We start from the raw sequence: 26515 nt of genomic DNA on the forward strand, positions 1-26515 counted from the left end.
AATAAACAGGATCATGGAATATGGAAACTCCCTTTAATGATTTCATGTGTATTTTCAAATCATTTACATTCAATACTTATTGTTCAGACACTAATGTTAAATTATTATTTTTGGTCAGTGATTTAAAATCAGTGTTTATTGATAGTTTAACTTTTTTATACCTTTGTATAATGTCACAAGTTTTATATAAAGTAACTTTGCTGAAACTTCAAACCACAGTGAAGGAAGATAAACAGCTGAAAATGTGAGAAATAAAGTATTCTACATTGGAGAAGAGCTGTTCTTCTTGTTTCAGATACACTCTTTGATTCTCAAATCAGTCTGCTCCTCAGTGTTCAACGTTAGAAACAACCAAAAATCAAATCTAATGAGGAGTATGTTTCACTTTCTTATTCCTCACCTGCGTTTGCTCTGAAATGGTCTAAAAACAAACAGTCATATCAGAATATGTTTCTATGTAAAACAAATCAATCGATTCAATTTATCTTGACATTAATTTTGGTAATTTATTTCTAATCCCTCTGTTTTGTTTGAGGAAGCATTCAGATGATGCTGAGGTAAAAAACGACTCTAATAAAATATCACACATTTATGCTTTCCAGCTTTTTAAATGCTTTTATTCTCTTTTGACCATCTGTCAACGGGAATGCCCAATTACCCCATCTAACAAATTTGAGTTTAAAGCTTTAAAATGCAAGATAATCCCCAATATCCTGGCCAAACTTCACACTCTTATCATCACATTAAACGCTTGAGGAAATTATGCTCTTATTGTGAAAAAATAAGCGGAAGTGGAATATTAGCAGCGGCTAACTGCAGGATAATGCTGTGAAATAAACAACGCATTGTAATGTCCGTCAGTTATATCAGGTACAAAAGGTCTCAATTTTAAACATTTAAAGCGTTTTTGGCACGTAGCTGTTTTAATACTGCAGCTCAGTCGTTTCAGGGTTGCTCTGAGAATATTGCTATTGCTAACAGCTAATCTCTGGTTGTAGCTAGCTAAAACCTGAGGAAATGAGCTACTAATCTGTTCAGTTTTATCGATTTATTCGTACCTACAGTGATTTTTGCGGTACGTAACATTGCCGTATTATTTTCGAATGAAGGAATAGTGTAGTCGCCATTCTTAAAAGATCATTCTTTTGATATACTTTAGACTTTTTGTGAAGTTGCTTTAGGAGTCTGTTGACCCAAACAAATGAAAAATTGTTGTCATACGAAGATAATAGTAGTCTTGACAGTGTCGTGGACTGCAAGAAGTGGCAAACCACGGTTCTTCAGTCCAAAGGTTGCCTGAAAATGGTTAACAATGAGCTTTATATATTTATCAAGTAATTACATTTGTAATCCCATTCTCTTGCTTTGTGACTGCGGTGAGGCAAATAGGTGCAACGCTTTGTAGTACAAGAAGTGAGGACATTTTATTGTTTAATTTCATGTTCAGCTGAATTACTCTGATTACTACTCAATTTCATTAAAGCTTCCCTCCATTTTAATGTGCACTGGAACATTGTTTTATTCCCTGGATGCGTGATACTAAAGAAATCAGGAGTACAATCTCAGCAGCAGCTGCACGTGCTTATTTCTGCCCTCAGACAGAGAATTTGTAAAACGGTGTGAGACTGAAACCTCCTGCCAAGACAAAAATGGAAAATTAAATTCCTTTATTCAGCAGCTGATCCCAGTTGAAAATATGTGAAGATCACTTCTGTACTGGGCCCCTGGTGTAAAACTTTCCCACAAATTCATCCATAACTTAGAGAAGCAAGAAAGTTGATCACATCTGATGTGAAAACTTACAAACACATAACAACAGACCTTTCTTTAAATTACGAGACATTTAAAGTTAGTATTTTTATATATCTCACGAGAAAATGATTACCTTCAACAGAGTAGATATCATGTTAACTTAAGAAAGTAACTTCTTAGTGGCTTTAAAGCTGAACCCATTCTGTTCTTCCCAAAGGCATAATGATCCGCGATTTTATGTTTTAGTCAAACTACAATATGTTTGACTGAGATCAAGGCCTGTGATTTAATTTAACGTCATTTTGCTCTGTTAGGACCTGTCTCCATGGAAGTAAAAGACTCATCAACAGACCTTGATGGTTATGGAGAATGATGGACAACTTGACAGGAAATAAGAGCCATGTACCCTGTCAGACGTGGGCCGGCCAGACTGGCTGGTCCACAACTTTGTCTCAGGGACTTGTCATCAACCAACACACCAACTCCCAGCAACTCAGTCTGGGTTCATCCTCCGAGCAGAGTCCCCTGTACAACCTCCTTCAGGCATCCAATCAGAGCTGTATGAACAATATGAGCACTCTACCTTCCAGAAACAATAATCATGACTCTTCCCTGTACAAATTCTCTCCTATTAGCAACATTTCATCATCCAACTCGCTTTTTGACAACACTGCAATCCCAAGTACCTCTCACGTGATGTCCTTTGCTCAGCAAAGCCCTCACAGCTCAGCTATGCTGATCGCCTCAAATCAAGAAAAAACTGTCCCCCCACCATCGCTTCTCCAGCCAAACCAAGGACCACAGCCTTGTAGGCCCCAGCATCTACCATTTCTTTCACCCAACAACCCTCAGAAAGCATTGTTTCAAATGCAGCTACCCTGTCAGGGTTTACCAGACGGACTTCAGGTTCCGTCCATGAGCCTGCCATCATGCGGACAGCACAGAGATGCGACTCAAGCGACTTTTGGAGGACAAAATGTGAAGTCGACTGGTGTTGCTGTATACTCGCACAGCTATGCCTCATCCCCCTCTCAGGATCAGCCTCAGTGGGTACCTCCATCACTTAGTAGAGGTAAGATGTGTTTTTTTTTTATCACATGTCATGTTTCTCATGTGTTATTAGTCAACACTGTGGTTAATCATTCTGGGTTTATGCTGATCTAAACTGGTGTTTATTCATTTAGTTGTTTTGGGTTTCAAATTGTTTTGGTGATAGATTTCGGTGTGGTAAGACCAGCTGTGCGTATACTTTCAAAAACAGTTGCCTGATTAGCAGATGAGGCAAATTAATCAATATTTTGACCGAAATACATTTTCCGTGCAAAAGTCATCAGCACCTTAGTGATTCTTTATATTTTGTTTCTAAAAAGCCAGACATTCTTGGAAATGTTTAAAGTTGTCTTTAGCAATAGTTATCCAGGCCTTTTGAAGATTTCTTTTGGACTTTGGCTGTTTTTTTTTGTTTTTTTTTACTTTTTCCTTCAACCTGACCCATTTTCAGAGGGATTATTTTAAATCGTATCCTAAAAGCACTCTGTTTTTAGCAGCCTGTCACAAAAACACCGAAAAATGCAGTGTGACAGCAATGAAATTGTATTTTTGCACCAACAATGTGATTCCTAAGGAGCTAAAAGCTGAAGTTTGACATAGCTTAGCTTGATGTGCAGTGTGTCTTTGGAAAAACTAATTTTCTGAATAAACATGGTTAAATTGATGCTGTAGACCATCCCAAACTCCTTTCTTCACATTGACCGTTAAGTTAAATCACACGCATTGAAAACAGCTGAAATAAAATAAACCTGTAGGTTTTACTATGTTACAAACAACTGAATGCATATTCCACTGGAGGTTATAGAAAGTAACTGCAGCTCCAACAATGTAAATTCTAATTGTAAGACTGGGTCAGTTTTTGGCCTAATTTTTTCTTCTTATTGTCTTCTCAGGAGCTGTGAACAGGTCTGTCCCAGATGCCACTGTTCCTCAAAACAAACAACCCGCACAAAAGGGAAATATTCCAAACAGTTCTACACTGGTAAGGACGTTCAAAGCACACAACAAAACCCCCTACGATCACTGTTGTTTTCTTCTTCTGTTATTTTTTTGTGACTCATTTGGTAACTTTTTAAACAATGTGGCTGTTCGTTTAGAGGTCTGAATACCAGCAACATATGAACAGCTGAGGTAGTTGTAGAGCAGTGGAGCCTGACTGACGATCAATAATTTGATGCTATTACATCTGTAATGATTTTTGTCTGCTTCCAGGCTACCAATGATGAACGCCGTTCAATCATTTTACAGCAGCGTGCGCAGCTTCTTGAGCAACTGGAAAACATGAATAAGCTTGTGAGCGTGCTTTCAATAATTTATTATTATACATTTCTTAAACACTTTTTTTTTTCATTTATGTTTAATTCTGCACTGCTTCTCCCTGTTGACTTCCTATTGATCCCTCCATTAAGCTGGAATCGATGCCTCCGGATGCCAACAACGATGATCAGTGGCCACACACAGCTGTTAAGGTAGGTTCAGTATTTATTTTTTTGATGCTGTGTGATTGATAATGCATGTGGGATGTATACAACACTAAGATTCTCACCACTTTCTTTCACTTCTTGGTCAAAGGGTGATCCACATCCCTGTAAGCCAACTGAAACCAGTGATCCACACCAAGTTCAGCTGCCTTCAGAAGAGGTAACTCTGTCTTAGATTTTTAAATATGCATCCTCGTTAGTACATTTGAGGTGACTAATGTTCGGCCATGAGTCTCACACTGTTGTTATCGCTCGTTTTCAGTCAGCGAGTCGTTCATCACCTTCGTTTTATGATGAAAAAAATCAGATGACTGATACGCCAGAGGAGCAGATGTCAGCAGCTGAGTCGATGGTAGGTGCCTTTATGTTTTTGTCTGTGTTATTTTCATCGCTGCATGTTCAGGCCGTACCTGCTGGTTTTTAGTATTAAATTAAGCAGCTCAGAGGTTCAAAGCAGATTTCCATAATAGCAACGTATGAATGGTAGAAATCAGTCAGTCAGTGCTATGAACATTAAAATCCTGAATGAATGTATCTCGTATAATCTCTTTTTGTTTTTTTTAATATTTGCTCTGATAAAATAGAATATACAGCCAAGTGAAAGTACTCAAGGTTTTAGGTATCAGGACACAGTAAAAGCATCATCTGGTCCTTACCAAATTTTAAAATGAGCAAAATATGTAGCAATTGAATCCATCTGTCAAGCACGAGGGCTGATGGCTTGGACTTGTTCTGCAGCCACAGGCCCTGGACACCTTGCAGTCATTGAGTCCACCGTGAGCTCCTCTGGATACCAAAGCATTTTAGAGTCAAATGTGAGGCCATCTGTCTGACAGCTAAAGCTGGGCTGAAACTGGGTCATCAACAGGATAATGATCCCAAACACAGCAGCAGATCTACAACAGAATGTCTGAAAGAGAAAAGAATCAAAGTGTTGCAATGGTCCAGTCTAAGTCCAGACTTCAACCTGATTGAAATGCTGTGATGGGACCTTGAGAGAGCTGTGCATAAACCAATGCTGCAAACCTCGATGAACTGGAGCCACATTTGAAGAAGAATGGGCCAAAATTCCTCCTGAATTCCTGACTGAATATCATACAGAAAAGGATTACTTTAAGTTGTAGCTGGTAAATGGGGTTAGTAGCAGTAAATCGGGGGTTGTATTTACCTGAGTATTAGTGATTGATAAGCACCAGATGATTTTTACTATGTTACTAATGTAGGTATTTGAATCTGTTGGTACATACCTTGAACCTGTTGGTTCAAATACCTAAACATACCTAAACAAACAGATTGTTGTTGATCTCCTTTTAAGGAATTGTTTTTTCTGTTACATGTTTCAGGAAAAGGACGACAGTTGTTGTGACTCAGCAGATGACACCGATCCTGATTACATGCCTCGCAGTGACGGCAGCCTCTCAGATTGCCAATCTAAGGACACCGTCAGCTCTGGAGATCACGCCAGCGACAGCAGGCCACAGAGTCCCACAGATGAAACACAGCCACTGGCAAAGACAAAAAGGGATATCTCAAGCGATTCCTCGAGTGAAGAGGAAAGTGCCACTCCTCCAGAAAATATGTGCAAAAGCAGTCAGATAAAGTCTGCAGAAACTGTGGTCTTACCAGTTTCAAACACAAAAGCAAGACGCGTTTATGACAGGAAGAATTACTGTTTGTTTTGCACTAAGCCTGTGAGCAAAATGGCACGGCATCTTGAGAGAGTCCACAGTGACAGAGCAGAGGTTGCTCTTGCATTCCAGTATCCAGTATTTTCCAAAGAGAGGCAAAAGATATGGAATAAACTAACAAACGAAGGAAACTTTGCACATAATAAAAACGTTTTGAAAACCGGAAAGGGACAACTTGCTGTACGAAAAAGACCCAAAAAAACCTTGAAGGCGGAAGACTATATTCACTGCATTTACTGTCTGGGTCTTTATGGAAAGAAAGCTATGTACAGGCACTTGAGTAAATGCCCAGACAGAGTTAAGAAAGAAGGGGAAGATGAATCGCAGGAGGGAAGAAAGCGCATCATATCTAGATGTGTGCTTTTAACTGTAGACCTTGGTATAAGTGAGAGTGTTAGGAACATTCTTTGTGAGATGATCTATGATGACGTGACACGAACTGTCATGAATAACAGGATTATTTTGCAGTTTGCGGAGCAAATGTTCAATGAGTACGGCAAGGATGTGAAGAAGCATGGCTACATAAGACAAAACATTCGACAAATAGCAAGGCTGTTGCTGGAGGCTCAAAAGATGACCCCTATGGAGAGTCTGGAGGATTTCTTTTACCCCTCAAACTTCCGACATGTGGTGTCTGCTGTGAACGTCGTGGCAGGTTATGACCCTGAAAAGAAAGCATACAGCGCCCCCTCTCTTGCTATCAAGCTTGGTTACATCCTACAGAAGATCTGCTGTATTATAGAAGGAAATGCCAACGAGTCGGGTGATGTCAAAGTAGCAGAGGCTGCCAGAAACTTCCTCTCTGTGTATCAAAAGAAATGGAATAAGCGCATTTCTTCAAGTGCATTAACAAATCTCAAAGAAATTAAACAGAAAAAGGAAAAGAAGATGCCATTTGCTCAAGATGTGAAACGCCTGCATTTCCACTTGGAGAGTGTTCATCGTCTTGCTGAGAAGAAACTTGCAGAGAGCTATTGTGCAGAAAACTACGCTGCTCTGGCTAGGGTGGTGCTCGCTCGGTTAATAGTTTTCAACAGGAGGAAAACTAAAGAGGTCGCATCCATTCAAATAACAGCCTTCATGTCACGGAAGCGGTCAGATGTGCTTGATGACATGGATTTATGCGTCTCGGATTTGGAAAGAACCCTGTGTGGGATCTTCACTAGAGTGGACATCAGAGGGAGTTCTGGGAGAATGGTCCCTGTTTTACTCAAGCCCTGTTTTGAGTCATCTATTGAGCTACTGATCAATGCCCGCAAGGCATGCGGGGTTTCCAGTAACAACCCCTTCATCTTTGGCCGACCAACTGCTCTGTCTGCCTACAACGGCTCAGAGTGCATCCAAAGATTTGCGAATGAATGTGGAGCCGAGCACCCCGCAGAACTGACATCGGTAAAGATCCGGAGGCATTTCGCAGCGATGCTCCAGCTGATTAACCTAGATGAAGATGAAGCCAGACAGATTTTTGGCCCTAATAATCAAATCCATGTCCTGCGACAGAACGACAACATGATGTTTGATGACACCGGCATGGAGCCTGGAGGTAATCGTCTTTATATTTTGGCAGTTAAAAGTAAAAATGAGATGCAGAATTCTGAAAGCCGGCCGTTCTCTCACTTGTACCTAAGTTGTATGTTGTTAACAAAAAATGTCATTATGCTTTTTGAATTCCATCTGAGCTTCCATCATAGCAAAATAAAACATTTTTCTTTTGTCTCTGAAGTTTGACGGCTTTTGAAAAGCACTCAGATGTCAGTTTAAATACGTTTTGTGAAGTCAGTGGCTTGTCTTTGTGACAGTAACACCACTGAAATGTGAAGAGAGTTTGCCTTTTAACCAGAGTTTATACATCACATCGAGTGGAATCTTTCACGAATGACACAAATACACCGGTCTCAACCAAAAGGCTGTAAACCTGGCAGTCTATGGGAGGAGCTTGGAGGCGATACTGGAATTATTCTCACTCTTTTTTTTTGTTTCCTGTACTTCAGTGAGCTTGCAGCTTGCAGAAGGACGAGAAGCTAACACCCGAAATCACGATGAAGTTTCCAGTACGAGCTGTGGCGCTGCAGGTCTACCAGCATATGGAGGAAAAACAAGCTGCAGTATGACTACACTTCACAAATCTGACAAATTAAGGGCCCAAGGTAAATATTTTTGGTGACCATTAGGACTTTTTTTTTATTTCTTAGTTGTTGTCTTTGGCTGAGGTTTCCCTTTCCACGCCACTAGACTCACTAAGTCCTTCGGTTTGTTTGTTGGCCGCCTTGTATTCTTGCTCTCTTTCACAGACTCCACCAAAGCCAAACTTAAATGGGACGAAGAAGAGGTCCGTGCCGTAGAAAAACACCTGATGAGTTTCATCAAAGAGGGCAGGGTGCCTCAGAAAAACGACTGCGTTCAGTGCCTGGAAGCCGAGTCACATGCGCTGAGGGCCCGGACGTGGAGAGGTGTGAAGGACTACGTCAGAAACAGGATCACTACTCTGCAGAGACAAAGGGGCTCTTTCAAGAAACCATCTAAAAGTTGTAAAAGGCCAAGGCAGGAGGAACCACAGCAGAGGACAGGTCACTTCCAGCAGTTGTTTATGTTGCATTTAATACAGTCGATGATACCCAGAAACGTTTTGTGCAACCTCTCTCCCTACTGTTGAAATAAAGAGTGGTTTCAGTGAAAAACGCTGCAAACCTGGCAGAAAGTTCCGCGGGGGAAACAAGTTTTTGTCTTTTTCTCTTTACTACAATGAGATTGTAGCTTTAAGAAGGATAAAAAGCGAGTACAGGGCATCACTATGAAGTCTGCAGTGCAAACTGTGGAGCAGCCTGTTAGCAAGCATAAGAGTAACAACAAGCTGTTGTCTTTGGCAACATTCATTCAGATCAAGGAGAACTAACAAAAAAGAATGTCTTACGCCCACCTCTGTCCTCTGATTTAAAGTTAATTTCTCTGATTTGTTTTCCTCACAGACTCCACCAAACTTAAATGGGACGAAGAAGAAGTTTGTGCCGTAGAAAGACACCTGATGAGTTTCATCAAAGAGCACGAGGTGCCTCAGAAAAACGACTGCGTTCAGTGCCTTGAGGCCGAGCCACATGCGCTGAGGGCTCGCTCGTGGAAAGGTGTGAAAGACTATGTCAGAAACAGGATCACTACTCTACAGAGACAGAGAGAAAAGGGCTCTTTCAAGAAGTCATCAGAAAGGGGTAAAAGGCCAAGGCGGGTGGAACCACAGCAGCGAACAGGTCATTTTCAGCACTTATAATTTCTCCGTATGATTAAAACTGAGGGGTTTCAATCAAAATGCTGCAAATCTGGCAATGTATGTGCAGGAAATTTGTTTACAGGTGGATGAAAATCAGGAAATTCTTGAAAAAATTTAGATATTTTTCTTTTTACTACAATGAGATTGTAGCTTTAAGAGGTACAAGAAGCTAGTACAGGGTATCACAATGAAGTCTGCGGTGCAAGCTGTGGAGCAGCAGGTTAGCAAGCACATGGCGTTACAACAAGCTGCAACACTGCTGCACCTCACAAATCTGACAAATCAAGGGACGGGGAAGTTGTTTAAGGTGACCACTGACAGGCTTTCTGTTTCTTTGATCTGAATCGGTGTTGCCAAAGACAACAACAAAGAGCTGCCTCTGTCCAGGCTTAGTTTCATGTCAAAACATGGCAATAAGAAAATGTATCTTTTGAAGATGTCATAGACACAATATAAGGTTTGAGGATAAAAACGGCACTCTGTTGACACAGGCTGATTTAAAGGTCATTTGTCTGATTTGTTTTTCCCCACAGACTCCACCAAAGCCAAACTTAAATGGGACGAAGAAGAGGTTCGTGCCGTAGAAAAACACCTGATGAGTTTCATCAAAGAGGGCAGGGTGCCTCAGAAAAACGACTGCGTTCAGTGCCTTGAGGCCGAGTCGCATGCGCTGAAGGCCCGGACATGGAAAGGTGTGAAGGACTACGTCAGAAACAGGATCACTACTCTGCAGAGACAAAGGGGCTCTTTTTCAGAAAACTGTAAAAGTCTCTGGCTGGAGGGAGACTACCAGCAGTTGTAGGTGTAACTTTAACCCCTTTCTAACTGAAACCTTCGCTGTCTTACATCTTTCTTTTCATCAGTTTAGTCTTTCTCAGCATTTTGAAACGGTTTCCCTCAGTTCCATTTCTCTCTTATATTTGACTGCGCTTTAGTTTGTTTGTATCATGTTCGTTTCATAGGAACTGGTGAATTATGTGTCACACAAAATGAAGCTGATGGCAAATGTTTTAAGTTTGAAATTCAGAATCTCGCTACTGTTTGACATGTAATATTTCGTCTGACTTTTATGTACTTACCAAAAGTAAAGTGCCAAGAACATGTTGGTAGAAATGTGTTTGCATTAATGAGTGATCAGTGTTCCAGTAATAAGGTGAGGGTGCTTTTTTTTTTTTTTTTTTTTAAGAGTGGGAGGACTATGCAATGATAGCAAAGTGAAAATATGGAAGTACTGGTAAGTTGATGTGCTTAAGGCATCAAAATAGTCATTTTGAAGTCAAACCTTGCTTGTTACTTATCAAAGAGGATATAGTGTGAGGTAATTACCCTATATTTACTTAAAGGAAATACACATTATATATGAAAATATTGAAATGTGGTAAGCCATCCAGTAAAAGCAGGGGAATCACCACTCTAGCTAAATAAGTTATTTGTTTTTAGCCTTAAACAATTTAAAGCTGCAGTTCATAACTTTTACGTGTCTGTAACTAATATACGTGCGCGGTGGCGCACAGGAAATGACGCATTCTACTCGGTTTCACCTGATGCTGCTAGAAGCAACATGGCGGAGAACACAAATAAGCAACCAAGACGGTCAGAAATAGATCACACTGCAAAGAAAAAAACTTCCCGTTCGACAAAAGGCCTGTTGTCAAAGATAAAGAGTGACAAAAGGAGAGGACTAAGCAGAGTTTGGATCACTTTTCCTGATGGAGAACCCTGAAGGAGGAGATTGGACTGAGGTCTGACACCGATTTTTGCCCTGATCCTGCTGTAGGGTAAGTGACTCTGTTCATACATTACGAGCAGGATGTGTTGCTGTTACATGTATTGGACCGAGTACTTTATTATTTTCTTGTAAATGGCGCTATGAATGTAATGTATTGTTAGCAGCCTGGTGTTCGCCACATTGTGTAATGTTAGCCTAACGAGCAGTAAGTAAAAGGTGTGTAGTGGTGTTGCTGTGTGTAACTTACTGCGGGGAGTCTGTGTGCTGTGATGAGTACATTTAGTAGCCTACACGTTGTGTAGACAGAGAGAAGCTCTGCTTATATGTTGCAGATGGCTGCCTGTTGTCCCGGACAGTTATAGTCCGTATGGTCAGTGACCAGCAGTATGTGGTGTGTCGCAAGTGTTACTCTTGTAATGTGAGGAGAAAAAAAATCATGCAAAAACCTCTTCTGAAGAGTCCATTTTTTCCTTTTTTTTTATGCATCGACTGTTCTTCAAAAAAGCATAAAAATATTGTTGAATTGTGTATGGTGGTGGAGAGGTAGCGGAGGGGAGGGGCGTGTAACACCGGGTCATACGTCATATTAAAGTGCCGGCCGCATCGTTGTAATAACGCAGAAATCCTCTAGGGGGCGACAGAAGTTTCGCACTACAGCTTTAAGTTTAATTATATTTATTTCATCCCAGAAAGAGAACATTATTTTTGGGAGCATAAAGAGCAATGATAGACATCATAATTGGATTTGGGAAAAAAACTCCTTCAGGTAAGTGATTGAAGGTGTAGTATGGCAAAAACGTGGTTGCTCCGGTCGGTCAGCTGTGCGTAAAATGTGGCGCAAGCACAAACAAAATGGGAACGTACAAGAAAGGTGTCAGACTGCGCAGTGACAGAGATGGCAAAGTGTTTGTAACAAACTGAGAAAGACTGGCTGAGGGGAAATTGGATTTCAGAAAAGCCAAACTTAAAGCATCACTAAAGCAAGCGAAGACGAGGTTACAGAGGACAAATGGATACAACAGTGGACATGGCCTGTGGATGGTGGGATGGAAGTGATATCAACAACCTGTACTGGACAAGAAGATGTTGCTGGAACTTTTGTTTAGTGCAGGCCTGAAATATATAAAGATGACTGCCTGAAGAAAACGAGCTAATTCCCACCATCACTGATGATATGGGGTTAATGTCAGGTCTGCACCAGGGGAGGTGGCAGTAGTTATAGTAAATGTGCGGGGGGCACTGAAATTTTGGACACTTTTGTAATTTGTAACCCTGTAATTTGTCAGGGTAGAATAAAATTGATTAGCGACTTACTTTAGGGAGTTGTTCACCCCTCAAAATAAAACATCCAAATACAATTATTATATAATTAGTCTTTGAGGGGTGACGGTGTTTACAACAACCGCTTATTGGGGCATTAGATGGCTTTTTAAAGACTTTAACACGTTAATACGTGTCTCTGTGAGATCTTAATCCGAAAACAAATCAGGTCATCAAGTAGGCTATGTTTAAGGCGCAGCACGTTGTTATCTGTATGTAGAACAAAAAATGTGTTCTACTTTAAAAAAAATAAATTGGTCACTTTTGCAGGCTTTTACTTTAAAATAAGGCACGGAAACGTGGGTTTTTGACTCTGGCTTTCTAGATGCCGGTATTGACTGGTGGCGTTGCAGTTGAATTTTAATGTTAGACATGCAGAATTTTGCCATAAGTTATTTCTTTAAATGATGATAAAAGGTTTTCGCTTTGGTCGCAGCGGAGGGGAAATGAAGACGCCAACGTTCGCATGGCCGACGCCGCACGTAGACTCTGCTGTTTCCGTTGATGTGAAAAGGTATCGAGTCTATTCTCTATTCACTGAAATGGGTTTTAAGTGGCAGTCTTAAGCCTTTTATTTCACCGTGTCCATTCATCAGGGGTCAATGCACGCGTGGAGTGTGAGTAAAGACGTCTTCCCCGACAGGAATGTCTATGTGTTGCGGGCTAATATTTGCTAGCAAGCAACTATTTAAAAAGCAACGCCACAAATGATTCGGGCATGGTCCTGGTTACGTTAAATTTGTGTACAGGGATGTTTTTAAATCGGGTAGTTGTGTTGGAGCTATCTGTAATATTAATTAAACCATGGCCGAAATGTATTATTTGTCACTGAAAGTTGTCTCCAGATAATCTTAATTTATTCCACGAAAATAAAAAAAATGTATAGATGGAAAAATAACTATCTGAACAAAACATAGAGAATCTAATCAGCAACATCGCAAACAGGTGACCTTACCTATAAAACCACTTAAATGATTCATGGCAACACTCACACAGTTACCAGTTGTTTATTTTGAACACAGAGCCTGATCTAACATAGTCCTGCAATAAAGCTTACCTGTGTTCATTTTTTTATACTCATTTTATGATTAAACAAACTCATGATATAGAAGATGCAGAAAACAAGGTGGCCCAGGTATTCTATTGTTTTTAGGAAAATCTAAGACATCAGTTATTTGTTTGGGCATAAAAAGAAATGTAACCCTCCATGACAGGAATGACACTGTTTCTTTTAATTTCAGTATTGTGGGCATTTTGAACGAGCTGATGTACACTTTTTTTCAAAGTTGATTAAATCTGCACCCCATAGTTCCCCTGCTTGAGGTCCAATCCGATCTGCTGAACCACTTTCTGTGTTCGACCCTCTGAGCAGCAACCGTTGTGGGCTAAGCATTTTGAGTTTTAAGTTTTAGTTAAGTTACATGACTTGGGCATAAAGAAGATGGTGCTATATGCAACACAAGGACAAACAAGGCCTTTTTTGTGACGGAGGAGACGTGTGAGTCACTACAGTCACAACAAACCCAAGAAAAACCCCAAAACTCACCTCAATCATTCATAAACAACATGTCAGAAAAAAAGCATTAAATCACTTGTTAATAATCAGACTCTGCAAATTCCTGTTAATATCATATATTCTGTTGTCGCTTTAGGTTCTGCCTCCAATAGCTGCCTCCCACTCCTATCATAAATGTTTATGGAGGATGATGGATGTTCCCACATCCAGTCAGAGGCAGCCTTCCTGTCAGCAGTGGGCGGTGCAGAACGGCTGGTCGACAGCTACACCGCCAGGACCCATCAACAATCCTCTGCCCAGCTTTCATCACTTAAGCCTGGGCTCACCTCCTGGACAGACCCCCTGCTACAGCTACCCGCAGGCATCCGGCAACTACTCCCCCGGTGATCTTAATGCTTTGTCCTCCAGATACAACATTAATCATAGCATGCAGGGTGTGCAGCAAATCATTCCTGGTGCAAGCCAAGGAAGGAATATACCTCCTTGTTCGCTCCCTCTTATGAATGAAGCAACACAACCTTGCAACTCCCTACAAATGTCACTTTATTCATCTCACTGCTCTTACCAAGGTGTAGCTCCCCCGCTCCAGCTTCCACATGCATACCAGGCTGCACTGAATGGACCTCAGTCACCGCATCAAAACTATCTTCCTGTTAGCCCTCCCTTAGTTGAACAATGTATGAACCAAAGTAAACGGTGTAGCCCTCAACCTGGAGCAAATGTTGGGTCTTCCATTGGATTTAGTGAAAAATTAGCCTCACCCACCTCTCCTATCCAACAGCAGCCTCAGTGGACCGTTCCAACACACTCAAGAGGTAGGATTATTGATAAGCACGTTCCACGGGAATGTGATTGCTTAAAGGAAATTGCTTGCACGCCATCACCGCACTAATAATACATAACAGTACATTTTAATCTTTCATATAGCTGCTTTCTAGATGAAAACCAACTTATAACTCTAACATGGATCTCCTTCTTCTCCTCAGGAGCCATAAATGACTTTGCTCCAAGTTCAGTTGCACAGGACACGAGTTTGTCACCGCAGGTGGGAACATTTCTCATATCGAAATCCATCCTTTCAGATTTTTCAAATAATTCATGAGTCAGTTATTAATTCAGTCTATAGAGTGTTAGAAAGTTTCCCACATTCTATGGTGACATCTTCGTGAAGCTTTATACTGCTGGGACACAGAGAAAAACTGCAAATCTTTCCATTTAGGCAGCTAAAACTGTTGGTGTTTTAATTAACTGATGGATTCATTGTTTCAGCTCTAGTAGGGATTAAACCTTCCCATTAATAATCAACCCACATCTTGTGTCCTGTAATGCTGGGAGCTCATTGTTTATTGCAGCACATCACGATGTAAGTTAATCATATTAACTTCTAGATATTTCATACTGAGCTTCGAAGCAGTGGAATTTGAAAATGCATTTCTTTTGCTTAAACCAGCACATGTGAGATCATTATTTTTCGTTCCTCAGACGAGTTACTGAGGAAATTGTTGCACTTCCTGCAGGTTATCGCTTTTTGAAGGTGTAAACGGAAAAAAACCCAAACAGAATCTTTCAAACAAACAGAAAGTTCTTTAGCTACGATTTGATGATGTAAGCAAGGTTGAGTTGTTTGTGGATAAATAAATTTTTACACATAATTTCCGCTTTACAGTCTCCCAACTCTGAGTCCCGTTATGGTCTGGACCCCGAGCTGCTGCCCAGCGCTGTAAGTTGTTTCATCCTCGTTTCATTCTGTACATTCTTCATTAGCTCCACAGAGGGACTGTTTCCAGCACAGTTTCTTTTAAGGTTTAGTCTTAAGGGTGACACTCATAGGCAACTTCATGAGGCTTTTCCCAAATTCATGTGCATCATATGCAGTATTCTGTTTACAGTGGCTGTTCTAGAAAATTCTAGCAAAACAGCTCGAGTATGACAAGGAAAGAGTCCGTTACTTTAATAGAAGTTGACTAGATTAATGTGAATATATGCTGCCTTTGCTGTCGTAGTCTTCCAGGTTTACAACCTTACAGCTCTGTGTCCCTCAGGTGAAGGTGATGGCAGAGGATAGGGCAGAGTGGGAGGGCAAGGTCTTTGTCTCTGAGCCGTTTTCCCGTCTTCCTCCTCTGGCAACCACTTCCTGTGTCATAGAGGACAGAGGTGAGCTCTCTGTATGGCTGCAGACAGCAACTATGCATCAACATATTGTGAAATATACACAACGCCTGATGTGTAACTTTTCCTTAACCACTCAATGCCTTTAGTTCTTGAAAAGTTATTGCGTGAATTCCACTCGGGTTGTGGTTCTGTACATTTAATATTGATAAAGGGGGGGTGAACTGTATTATAAGCCACATGTGTGTCTTATCTTGTACGTGTGTTTTAGGTAATGCGAGTCCAAATGCCATCCGCTCCACCTCGTACTGTGTACCATGTGAGGGTCAGGCGGGGCTGCTCACCCATCTGCCGCTGGGAGCTCTCGTGACTCCACTCGTGAAACAAAATTCTGGAGAGGTTGGTTTTAAACTGCTCAGTTTATTCAAGGCTCTGTTTAGAATATAAAAAAAAGTGCAGCTATAAACCAACATTATAGCTCCCATTATGATATTTTTCTATTTAGAGTTAAACGGGCATGTGCTATATAATGTGTTTTTGTTTTTTGGTCAACTACAGAAGCCCCTCCCACTATGCAAAGACACAGATTGTGTTGTGGGATGTGGTAGTTGTGGCGCCTCCATGTGCCCGGCGATGGGCTGGCAGGACTGTGGACAAAGGTTTTACTGCCCGTTCTGTGGTAAACTCACTGAGGGTAAGATTTAAGATGGATTTGTTTGTTTGTTTGTTTGTTCTTATTTGGTAACTGAACGTAGTTTCCTATGTTTTGTTGCTTCCTTTTTTGTGCAGCAGTTTTTCTCTCTTCTTTTGTGTCTCAGTGCCATGGCAACACTATCAGCCCACCCAAGGGGTGGAAGGGGTCCGGGTTGATAAAGACAAGAGACCTGAACTCAGTTTGGGGTCATATGAAATACTTAACTCTCTGAAGGTTAGAGTCCCTATTTGTTTTCTTGTTAGTTATGATTACCTGCTTTTGAATGTGGGTTTTGTCAAACATTTGTACAACAGTGAGGGATGAGAAACACAAGTCTGAAAACCGCATGTTTAGTATGGGTGCTTCCCAATGTGTTTAAAGGCAAAGCATGCAGAAAAAAAAGTGTACGATTATAGACCCACTGAATAATATTCCTTGTGTGACGATCCCTTATCTTATGTCATTCAGCTAGTTTATTTACTAAGGAGTGGATAGTTTCTGTATTTTAGTAGAGAAACAACAGAGTTTGAAAGTTATTGTACTTCTCCCCAGAGTCAGTCTGCTGCACTGCTTCTAGCCATAGATGTGTCTCCCTCAGCGCTGAGAGGAGGACATTTGGAATTTGTGACACAACACATTCACACGATGCTCGCCTCTTTGAAAGGGTAAAATATGCTCCTACTAAATGAATGTTATAGATGCTCGCTCTCACACGCTTTCATTGCCTGCTCAGTTGTACTCTTATGTAAACCCTGGATTGATAAAAATCCAGACAATAGCTTCAGTTTTATTGAACAAATTTCCACCATCCAGAAGCACAGCAAAGACTTCACATAATTTGCTAAATTAGAGCCATGTTAGACACTCTCCACCTTGTGCTAATCGTGAAATAAATATACTACCAATCCTGCTGTATTGCTCATTCTGTTTCTGTCACCCATTGCTAACAGAATCAGTTTCACTAGAGTTCTAAGTCAAATATTTGGTTTCCTCACTTTCTGCTTGTCAGAGATTAATTAAAGAGCCACTTTACACCGAGCAAAGACAATAAGTAATAATACTGATCCCATTATACTGTAGTTCATATCACTACCATGTGGAGCCTGAAGGTGGATGAGAGCTCGTTTTGTTCCCACTGCTCTGTTTAAATAACACTGTATGGATTACGGTGTCGCTGTTTATACCGCATGTGATTAAAAATGATATTTGCATATAAATGTTAAGGCAAATCTCCTGTTTGGATGATAAAGACTGATTTACAACAGGTTTGTAAAAATGATGGGAAGTCTAAGATTTTTCCACGTGGCGTAGGGAGGATGGTGATTCCGTGTCAGATGTCCGTGTAGGTTTGATGACGTATGACAGCAGGATCCACCTGTTCGACCTCAGTCCTGACCTGTCCCGTCCTCACATGCTCATCGTCGCGGAGACGGAAGACCTGCAGCTTCCTGTGAGGGAGGGGCTTCTGGTGTCCCTCAAAGACTGTATAGAAAGTATCAACAGGTAACACGCCGACTGCTTTGCATTCTTGTGTCTGCACCCATTTTCTTTATTTGTTATGAGCATGTTTTTGACATTATTTTTGACTACCTTAACCCAACTGCTGGTCTAACATGACCGCCCCCCCCGTAGGTAAATATTCGTACAATGAAAGAAAATGATTTGTGATTGTTAGAATTTTTCTTGGGATAGATTGACAGCAGCTTGTTCCTCATTGGTTTCATAATCTGTCTTTTGACTCTTTATAGTGTGTTGCAGCTCATTCCTCAGTTCAGTGCAGACTGTGACGACTCCAGTGGAGTTCCCATGGAGCTGCCTGTTAAAGCAGGGCTCGCTGTGCTGCAGGTGGGGCATCATGCACAGTATTCAAAGTGGCCAATAGACTCTGTGTATTGTGGGCTTATGACTGTTGATAAAGTCCTGTTTCTGACACATTAACGCAGGGCCTGGGATGTCCCGGGAAGCTGCTGATCTTCCATACTTCTGCTCTGATTGAGACGGGAAGCACAAACTCCTCCTCAGGGTTTTTTGGCACCAACAAACTAAAGGTATGAGTGAGCTGTGCGCATATAGTGTAACGTTATCATATACGAACGGCCTGTCAGGAAGAATCAATAGCAGTCATTTGAATAGAAATACAATTAGAGACCTCTGACCTCTCTGCTAAGGAAGGAGGCAGCAAGCAGGACCTTTTAACTTGCATTGCGAAGATGTTTAATTCCTTCCGTTGTTGCTTTACCCAGTCCATCTTTCAGCCGTCAGAACAGGCCATCTCATTGGCCAGGGAGTGTGTCGGGCAGGGCTGCGGTGTTCACCTGTTTGTCCTCTCCCAGCAAGACGTGGGCGGGGCATGGCCGGGCCACATTCCATATCTGACAGGTGGCACCTTGCTCACCTACAACCATCTCCAGGTACATTAACAGCTTCTAGCACTGCAGCACAAAATCACACCAGTACTTTTCATATTTTGGGAATTTTTGAAAATGACGCGGCTCTCATTTCTGATGAGGGAATTTAAGGCTGTAGTCAACAGCTACTTGGCTCAAATCGATTTTTCCTTTGCTTTTAGGTGTTTTACTGTTATGGTGCTTATCAGTTTAAACACGCTGCCTGTTTAATCCCGTTGTAAGCTTGTATTTTGTTTAAATTTCCACTACAGGGTGAACTGGACAGAGAGCGATTTAGCACTGATCTAAAGCGGACTGTGGAAGCGGACACAGGCTACAGGGCTGAGCTCAGGATATTTGTCAGCAAAGGTGAGCAATAACTTTAGCTTTATAATACCAGCAGTTTCCATTTAACACACGTGATTCCACTTTTTGTGCCTGCTTTCCCAGATTTGCGCGTGTCCGGCTGTTATGGGCTGTTTATACCCGGTCCAAGCCCTGGACATGTCACCATGGCAACTCTCGATAAGAGGACAACACTGGCTGTGGAGCTCGCACACACCAGAGCTCTGGATGAGACAAGAGGTGCAGCCATACAGGTGAGTTTATTTACAAGGTTGTCACTTTTCTTCAGTCAGGTGACATTAAATTGGATTGTGAAAACTTTTCACATTTTTTGTTGATAGGTGATGTAATCCTTTCCCCTCCTGTGTGTCAGGTTGTTTTGTCTTACAGCAACCAGCTAGGAGAGAAGAGGACCAGGGTTCACACTCTGACGCTGCGCTGCTCACGTCACCTTCAGGACACTTTCAGGAACTTCCAGGCCCAAACACTACTCGCCTTTTACTGCAAGAAGAGTAAGGCATCTACGCTGTAGATCAGTGGAATATGTTGGAATTCTACTGCAGCACAGCAGTATCCAACAGGAATGTTGTTGACTTGGTATGTAATCCATAAACACGATGGTATCATCATCGTTGCTAAGTTTCCATAAAATGGCTCTTTGGCCTGTTACTCTTGGATGATGTACAGTGAAATATCATGTAAGACCATAACAACTGATTCCACTTTAGAAGTTAAGACTCATTCAATGAAAATTCTTCACTGGCTTTGTAAGATGCCAAATCATAGGAGTGTGGTTGAAGAGTCTTTTTTTCTTGTTCAGGAAGGATCCTAATGGAGTGAAAGGCCCTTTAGATATACAAGTGGCCATGATAAGAGCTGTTGACAGATTGTCTAAATGTTGAAGGAGCTTCAGCAGCTCTTCTAGCAAAGGAACAGGGACTGAAGTGATTGAACAGCTTTAGTTTCACTAATGCAGATCCACTTCACAGTTGAGTATAAATGTGGTGCGATTTTCGTCACAGCGCAGTCTTCTTTTCCCAAGTCCTTATGGATTTCACCTACCGAGTGTCCTTAATCCCATGAAGTTTGCCAACGAGCTCAAGGAAAAGTGCTCAGGAAAAGACGTTCCTTTTCTTAACTTATTCATGGATTTTTAAATGACACTTTCCTTTTCATTTCTGGTGTGTGTTAAGTGTACTGTGCAGGGCTTGAGCGCCCTCTGCAGGAGTTGAGGGAGGAACTGCAGACTGAGGTAACACGAGCGCTGGCTTCTTACCGTAAACACTGCTGCTCCTCCTCAGTATCTGCTGGACAGGTGAGATAATTGTATGATAATTGCTATCACAGGCACATGAAAATATATCTCCCATCTCATTTAATGTTTTCAGTTAGTTTGCATTTTGTATTTCACTCCTTTGCTATGAGTTGAAAGTAGTCTAACAAGCACATTTGTAAAAATCTAAAAGCCCTCAGAGCGGTTCACTCCTCCACTTTGTTATGATCTTTACTTTGGCCTCACTGTGCTGTCTTCATCTTGCAGCTGGTCCTTCCTCAGTACCTGCGAGCTCTTCCTGTTTACATTAACAGTCTGAGGAAGAGTGAGGTGCTGCTGCCAGGTTTGAGGAGCTCCATCCACCAGAGGCTACAGCAGCACTGCCAGGTGCTTGGCATGGACGTCTGCAGCACCGCCACACACTTTTACCCTCTGTTTCTGCCTCTGGTCAGTGCCACCCTGAACAGATTCAGACTACGGATGAAGTTCTGCTTTGTGATAGTAAATTTGAATTAAGTGTTCCTTTGCCTCTTTGTTTAAGGCACTGCGATGTCCGTAGATAAAACCCAGCATATGGATGAGTTAAATAAGGTTTAAGGACATATTTGAGTTCAGCTGTGATATTGAGCGAAATTCTAAGAATTCTCTGGCTGAAAAAGTGAAGAAAAAAAAAAAGGGGGGCAAAATAAAATCCTGTAGTTTAAAACCAAATCTCTCCAAATGAGCAGAAGATTGAAATGAGTAAGTTGGTGTCTTAGGCATCTCTCCTTTGTCACCTGCAGCCGCTGTCAGTTGACAGCGCCGACCCTCGACTCTCGGAGGAGGCACTACGCTGTTCTGCTGCCAGCCTGGAGCCCAGAGGCCTGTATCTTGTTCACGCACCCCTCACCCTGCTGCTCTGGGTGGGCGCCCAAGTCCCAGCATGCACACTGGTTGAGCTTTTCAACACCAACTGCTTTTCCTCCCTGCCCTCTGGAGAGGTGGGTGTACATGCACAGTGCACACAGACTCCTCTACATGACACAGTTAATTTATTTAGAACCCAAAATATCCCGGTGAATTTAAACATTTTGATGTGTTCTTCCCAGAGGATGTTTGTCACTAGTGGCAAGCATTGAAAAGCACATAAAGCTCCGCTCTGAACAGTAATTATTAAACTCTGAAGTAACGTAAAACAACAGGTAGTGAAAAGAAAGGAGCTGCGATTGGACCAGAAAGTGATTAAATAAATGAAGATGATGCCACTTTTCTTCTCTTCATGTTTCATCAGACGAAGCTGCCAGCTCTGGAGACCCCTCTCTCTGTCAGCGTTCGATCTCTCCTCGATGCACTGAACACACAGGCTCACTGCACTCGTAAGGTGAGCTGCTGACAACCAAGATGTAATATCTGACCAACAAATTCATTTCAAAATCTGTACATTTATCACATCATCTGAGCCACAGTGTCCGTCATTACTCACGTTCACGGGATAATTTGGGTCAATGAGTTACTGGATAGTCGGTTAAGTCCACTGAGACAACTGGCCCTCGAGCACGATACTATTCAGTTTTATGATAACTTTAAGAACTAATATAATCTAAATTCCAAAAATAGAGAAGTGGCAGAAGCTGCTGCAGTTCAGAAGCCAGATTTCCTGTATCTGCTTCCATATCCACAAAAATGTGCTTCCACTGTAAAGAAATGACTTTGTGTGGTGACAAATACTTGAAGCCACTAATGAAACTGCTTCTTTCTGCCTCAGCTGTTTGTGGTGAAGCAGGGAGACACCTGTGAGGAGGCCCTGCAGCACCACCTGGTGGAAGACAAGAGTCCCAATGGAGGGGCGTCCTACGCAGACTTCCTCTACCATCTGCACGTCAACTCCGTCAGACTGCTGCAGTAACACCGAAGGGGGTTCACTTCACTATGAAACTGAGCCAATGTTACTATGAGACATTAATGAGTAGGACATATTAAAAACCTGTTGACGGATAATTATTCTGTGCATGGGGAGGTGTCAACAGAAAATAAACAATCTCTTCGATGACTGGTGACTGCTGTGTTGAATGAACCTGCAGTTCCTGGAATGCATCTGATCATTTATTCCTGTGTGTGTTTAAGATGCATATCAGTGGCCTGCTGAAGATAATTTTGCAGGGCTTTGGCAGTGCTGCTCCTTACACAAAGGAGGAGGTAGTGGTGCTGCTGCTGGGTTGTTGCCCTCCTATTGTCCCCCTCCACGTCCCCTGGTGTACTGGTATCGCCTCCATTCCAGAAGGAGGCTCAAGGTTCACCATGTGCTGAGAGACACAACAAACCTTTCCACAGCTCGCATTGATGTGCCATCCTGGATGAGCTGCACTACCTGAGCAACTTCTGTGGGTTGTAGACACCACCTCATGCTACCTCTAGGGATGAAAGCACTGAAAAACTGCAAAAGTGACCAAAACATCAGCCAGAAAGGATGAAAACAGAGAAATGGTCTGTGGTCACCAGCTGCAGAACCACTCCTTTATAGGGATTTTCTTGCTAATTGCATCTCTCATTTCCACCTGTTATCTGTTCCATTTGCACAACAGCAGGTGAAACTGATTCACAGTCAGTGTTGCTTCCTAACTGGACCAGTTGATTTCACAGAAGTGGGACTGACTTGGAGTGACATTGTGTTGTTTAGGTGTTCCCTTTATTTTTTTGAGCAGTGTAGTTCTTACTTAAAAGATCCTTCTATGTTAAAATTCCTAATACCTTTTTTTTTTCACATATTTTTATGGCTGAAATACATAAATTCCTTGAATGTCTGCTCAGTCTTTGTATTGAGACAACAATCAGAAGAATCAATGTAGTTGAGATGTAAAGTGGTAAAAGCTTCCAAATTTAAAAAAACTAATGAAAATATCATGTAACATTTTTAGCTTTACTTACCTAAACTGAAGGATAGAGGTGACTCACACAGGTGGTTACTGAAAAATGTTCCCTACCTACCAGTAGAAAATAGTAAAATAGTTCAGTTTCTTTAAATTAAGCATATTTCATTGTTTCCTTACCACTGAATCTAAATAAATGACATAAGAATCAGTACGGGCTGTCAGATGTTGATCAAACTCTTATTTTCATCGTCTTTATACGTATTTATTCTTTATCCTGTGAAACTCCTGAAAATAGAAATATGAATGAAATGGTTTGCATTTAACTGTATTCTGTAGCTGCGTGTCTAATTGAACTCAGTCGATTCTCAGACTTTTTGTCCCTTACCTCACAGTTTCAGCTTTTTTTATACCTTTATTTCAGCGAGTTCTTCGTCCCAGATTGTCCTTACTCGTGGACAGGAATCATCTGCCCAGAAATGAAGTTTCTCCTACAACATACAGTCATTTTGAGCAGTCATCTGTGAGGCGTCCGAAATCACCAGCAGGTAACAGGATGTCCTCTGTCTAGATGTTCAGGACCACAGCTTCATGCAATCCTGAAAAAACGGACCAACACAGGGCATTCAAAGTATTTGTAAATGCTACTATCTGAAAATCTATTTGCTTTGTTGATTAAGTCTGTGTAGTTTGTATCGGCAGTCTGTCCTTTTTAGTGCAATTGTATCCTCAAGAGAGTCTGATGCAGCTCAAGATGGGTCTAAATGACCACTTGAAATCTTGAAAATATGCCTTAAAAAAATCAAATGCTGATATTCGCAGCAGCCCCATTAATTTATTTTTTTCCCCCTTTAAGTAGGGTTGAAAGAAGAGTAACTTTGTAGTATTGTTTTTACAATATGACATTTTGCAGTGCACAGCATATATTTAACATGCATAATTATACGAAAGCAGATCGCTTTGTTGCAGAGTAAGCTCAAAATATTCTAATCGTCTTGTGTGAACTGTTTATATTGAAGTTCATCTGAGGAGCTTTTCGATTCTCAAACTCTCGGATGTATTGTTGTGATCTAATTGCCCCGCTGGACATGCCACCACATCCAGCTTGAATTCGGAACACTTGTATGTACCCATGTTTTGAAGGCACAAACAACCTCTCTCATATTTGCCCCTATTTGGAAATACGCAGCGTGGAGGCGGTAGGCGCGTTCGATTACGTTGTCGCTCTTCAACTTCACACCATTTGTCCACCAGAGGGCGGCAGAGAGCAACTGCCGCTCATTATAGGACCTGCTACCAAATGTAGCCAAATGCGTCAAATCAGACAGACTGATCAGCACGAGAACGGAAAATGTGCTATTTCTGTCTTCAGAATAAAAAGAAAATCGGCCGAACACGTGGTAATGAAAAGAGAGCATACGAATGTACTCAATTAGAAAGGATAATTGAACTATAGCCTAATTGGTGTGATAAACAGAGAAATTACGTTCAAACAATATTCATGAATAAACTTCCAAAGAGCTGTTAGCCAATAATTTGGCATATCTCAGCACAGTGTGCACTTTATCCTTAAGAAACTGAAGAAAAGTGGACAAATAGAGGACAAAAGAAGAGGTGGCTGACCATAAAAAAAATCATGTGGTATCATCTTGACAGAGAACAGAACAAAAGGCAGCCAACATCTGAAGAAGAGCTTTGGGATCTCCTTCAAGAAGCCTGGAGAACTATTGAAGGCTAGGGGGAATCTGGGGGGCATCTGCCTCTATCAGCTGGGGGTTGAGAAGACAGCAACGAGAGGTCTGCAATCACCACAGCACCAAGCTACAGTTACCTATTGAGAAAAATAACGAGTTATTGATAACAATAATGTCATATGTACATGGAGAGTAAAAGAAAACAGAGTGAGGAAAGGTGCATGATAGGAGATCCCTCAGCAGTCAAGGCTTATTAAAGCATCATTATGGGATGTTTCTGGGTCACCTGAGTCACCCCTAACTGTATGCTTTATTAGACAGGAGAGTTTTAAGCCTAATCTTAAAGGAAGAGAGTGTGTCTGTTTCCTGAACCCAAACTGGCTGATGGTTCAACAAGAGAGGGCCTCCCATTCTACTTTTAGAAACTTTGGGAAACCACAAGTAAACATACAGTCTAAGAGCAAAGTACTCTGTTGAGAAAATATCACAATATGGGATTTTTAAGATGTGGTGTTGGACTTTCAAACCATGTAGAATTGTATAAACTACATTTGTATGCACCTTAAGTACCATATTTCAACATTTATTTTCACGTTTTAATAAATTCTGGCACGCATTTAACGTTTTCGTGGCGATACATAAATAAATAAGGGGTTTATTAGGACTTTTGCACAGAACACTTCGATAAATATTTTTCATGACGTTTAACGTCAAGGCCGTGTTTTATTCTGGAAATCCAAACAGGAAGTGGACACACATCGACGTGCTGGCTTGCCTACAGGTCGGTTGAGCGCGGTAGCTGTCAGATAGCGGAGACACCACAGAGAACACCCACACGGGCTGCCTCGTCTGTCAATATCAAACCTTCCGTCACTCGGCGCCTCCTAAAAGGCATTTCACCGCTCCAACGGCCGGCTTGCTGCTGGGCGGACCCGTATTTTTAACGCCATCTCCGTAGAAAAATAACGCCAAATCTTTCGGAGTTGATTCAGGAGAAGCGAGAGACAGGGGAGAGACATGGCTACGACAACCTGTACGCGATTCACAGACGAATATCAGCTATACGAGGAGCTGGGGAAGTGAGTATATGTTGTAGTTTCACTGAGCTTTTCCCGGGTTTTTGTTGCTGGCTTTGCCCGGTTGTTTGCGGTGCAGTGTGACAGGAGAAGCTGGTTCCCTGGCAGCGCGGAGCTGAGCGGACTCTGCAGGCCGGCAGTGTGCGCGCGCTGTTAGTGGAGTGTGTGCGTGCGTGTGTGACTGAGTCTGTGCGCTTTTTTTCGGGATGACAGCTCTCAAAATACGCTGCTCCCTCAGTCAGCGTCTCTGCCTTACAAACGCACGCTTCCTCTGGTTATTTGGTATCGACACC

General features: G+C 41.7%; 3 protein-coding genes across 27 annotated transcripts in view; all 3 read left to right on the forward strand.

The window, feature by feature from the left end:
- Positions 1–785: 785 nt before the first annotated feature.
- On the forward strand, positions 786–10334 carry LOC140309496 (uncharacterized). 4 transcript variants are annotated; one of them, XM_072387361.1, is made up of 12 exons: positions 786–870; positions 2067–2824; positions 3696–3784; positions 4015–4095; positions 4212–4271; positions 4375–4443; positions 4546–4635; positions 5627–7514; positions 7963–8118; positions 8263–8542; positions 8936–9213; positions 9767–10334. In XM_072387361.1, the coding sequence occupies exons 2-12, from the start codon at positions 2122–2124 to the stop codon at positions 10033–10035; spliced, it is 3963 nt and encodes a 1320-aa protein (XP_072243462.1). In that variant the 5' UTR covers positions 786–870; positions 2067–2121; the 3' UTR covers positions 10036–10334. The 4 variants fall into 4 exon arrangements, with proteins under 4 accessions (XP_072243462.1, XP_072243463.1, XP_072243464.1 ...); XM_072387362.1 differs by having other exon boundaries at positions 8263–8538; positions 8938–9213; XM_072387363.1 differs by lacking the exon at positions 8936–9213 and having other exon boundaries at positions 8263–8538.
- A 2253-nt stretch (positions 10335–12587) lies between these two features.
- LOC140309497 (protein transport protein Sec24C) lies at positions 12588–22520 on the forward strand. Its single transcript, XM_072387365.1, has 21 exons — positions 12588–12796; positions 13935–14613; positions 14785–14843; positions 15465–15518; positions 15841–15952; positions 16179–16306; positions 16466–16601; positions 16726–16835; positions 17154–17266; positions 17913–18104; positions 18350–18446; positions 18545–18649; positions 18845–19012; positions 19261–19357; positions 19439–19587; positions 19707–19845; positions 20527–20648; positions 20874–21053; positions 21389–21586; positions 21877–21966; positions 22351–22520. Exons 2-21 carry the CDS (start codon positions 13986–13988, stop codon positions 22489–22491), a joined length of 3018 nt encoding a protein of 1005 aa, XP_072243466.1. The 5' UTR covers positions 12588–12796; positions 13935–13985; the 3' UTR covers positions 22492–22520.
- Positions 22521–25941: 3421 nt separating this feature from the next.
- Positions 25942–26515, forward strand: part of camk2b1 (calcium/calmodulin-dependent protein kinase (CaM kinase) II beta 1) — a 61564-nt gene continuing 60990 nt past the window's right edge. For all 22 annotated transcript variants that reach the window (XM_072387380.1, XM_072387384.1, XM_072387387.1 and 19 more), the window contains exon 1: positions 25942–26225. In XM_072387380.1, coding sequence (XP_072243481.1) covers positions 26164–26225 — 62 coding nt within the window. In that variant the 5' untranslated portion in view covers positions 25942–26163. The remainder of the gene's footprint in view (positions 26226–26515) is intronic.

This window comes from Leuresthes tenuis, unplaced genomic scaffold, assembly GCF_036924035.1.
Source record: "Leuresthes tenuis unplaced genomic scaffold, fLeuTen1.0.hap1 SCAF_6, whole genome shotgun sequence".
Lineage (NCBI taxonomy): Eukaryota > Metazoa > Chordata > Actinopteri > Atheriniformes > Atherinopsidae > Leuresthes > Leuresthes tenuis.

Coding starts and splice junctions, on each gene's coding strand:
- LOC140309496 (XM_072387361.1), top strand. CDS start 2,122: ATGATGGACAACTTGACAGGAAATAAGAGCCATGTACCCTGTCAGACG. Junction 7,515..7,962: donor CACCGGCATGGAGCCTGGAG/GTAATCGTCTTT, acceptor CCTGTACTTCAG/TGAGCTTGCAGCTTGCAGAA. Junction 8,119..8,262: donor TGACAAATTAAGGGCCCAAG/GTAAATATTTTT, acceptor TCTCTTTCACAG/ACTCCACCAAAGCCAAACTT.
- LOC140309497 (XM_072387365.1), top strand. CDS start 13,986: ATGATGGATGTTCCCACATCCAGTCAGAGGCAGCCTTCCTGTCAGCAG. Junction 14,844..15,464: donor ACACGAGTTTGTCACCGCAG/GTGGGAACATTT, acceptor TCCGCTTTACAG/TCTCCCAACTCTGAGTCCCG. Junction 21,054..21,388: donor ACCCTCTGTTTCTGCCTCTG/GTCAGTGCCACC, acceptor TGTCACCTGCAG/CCGCTGTCAGTTGACAGCGC.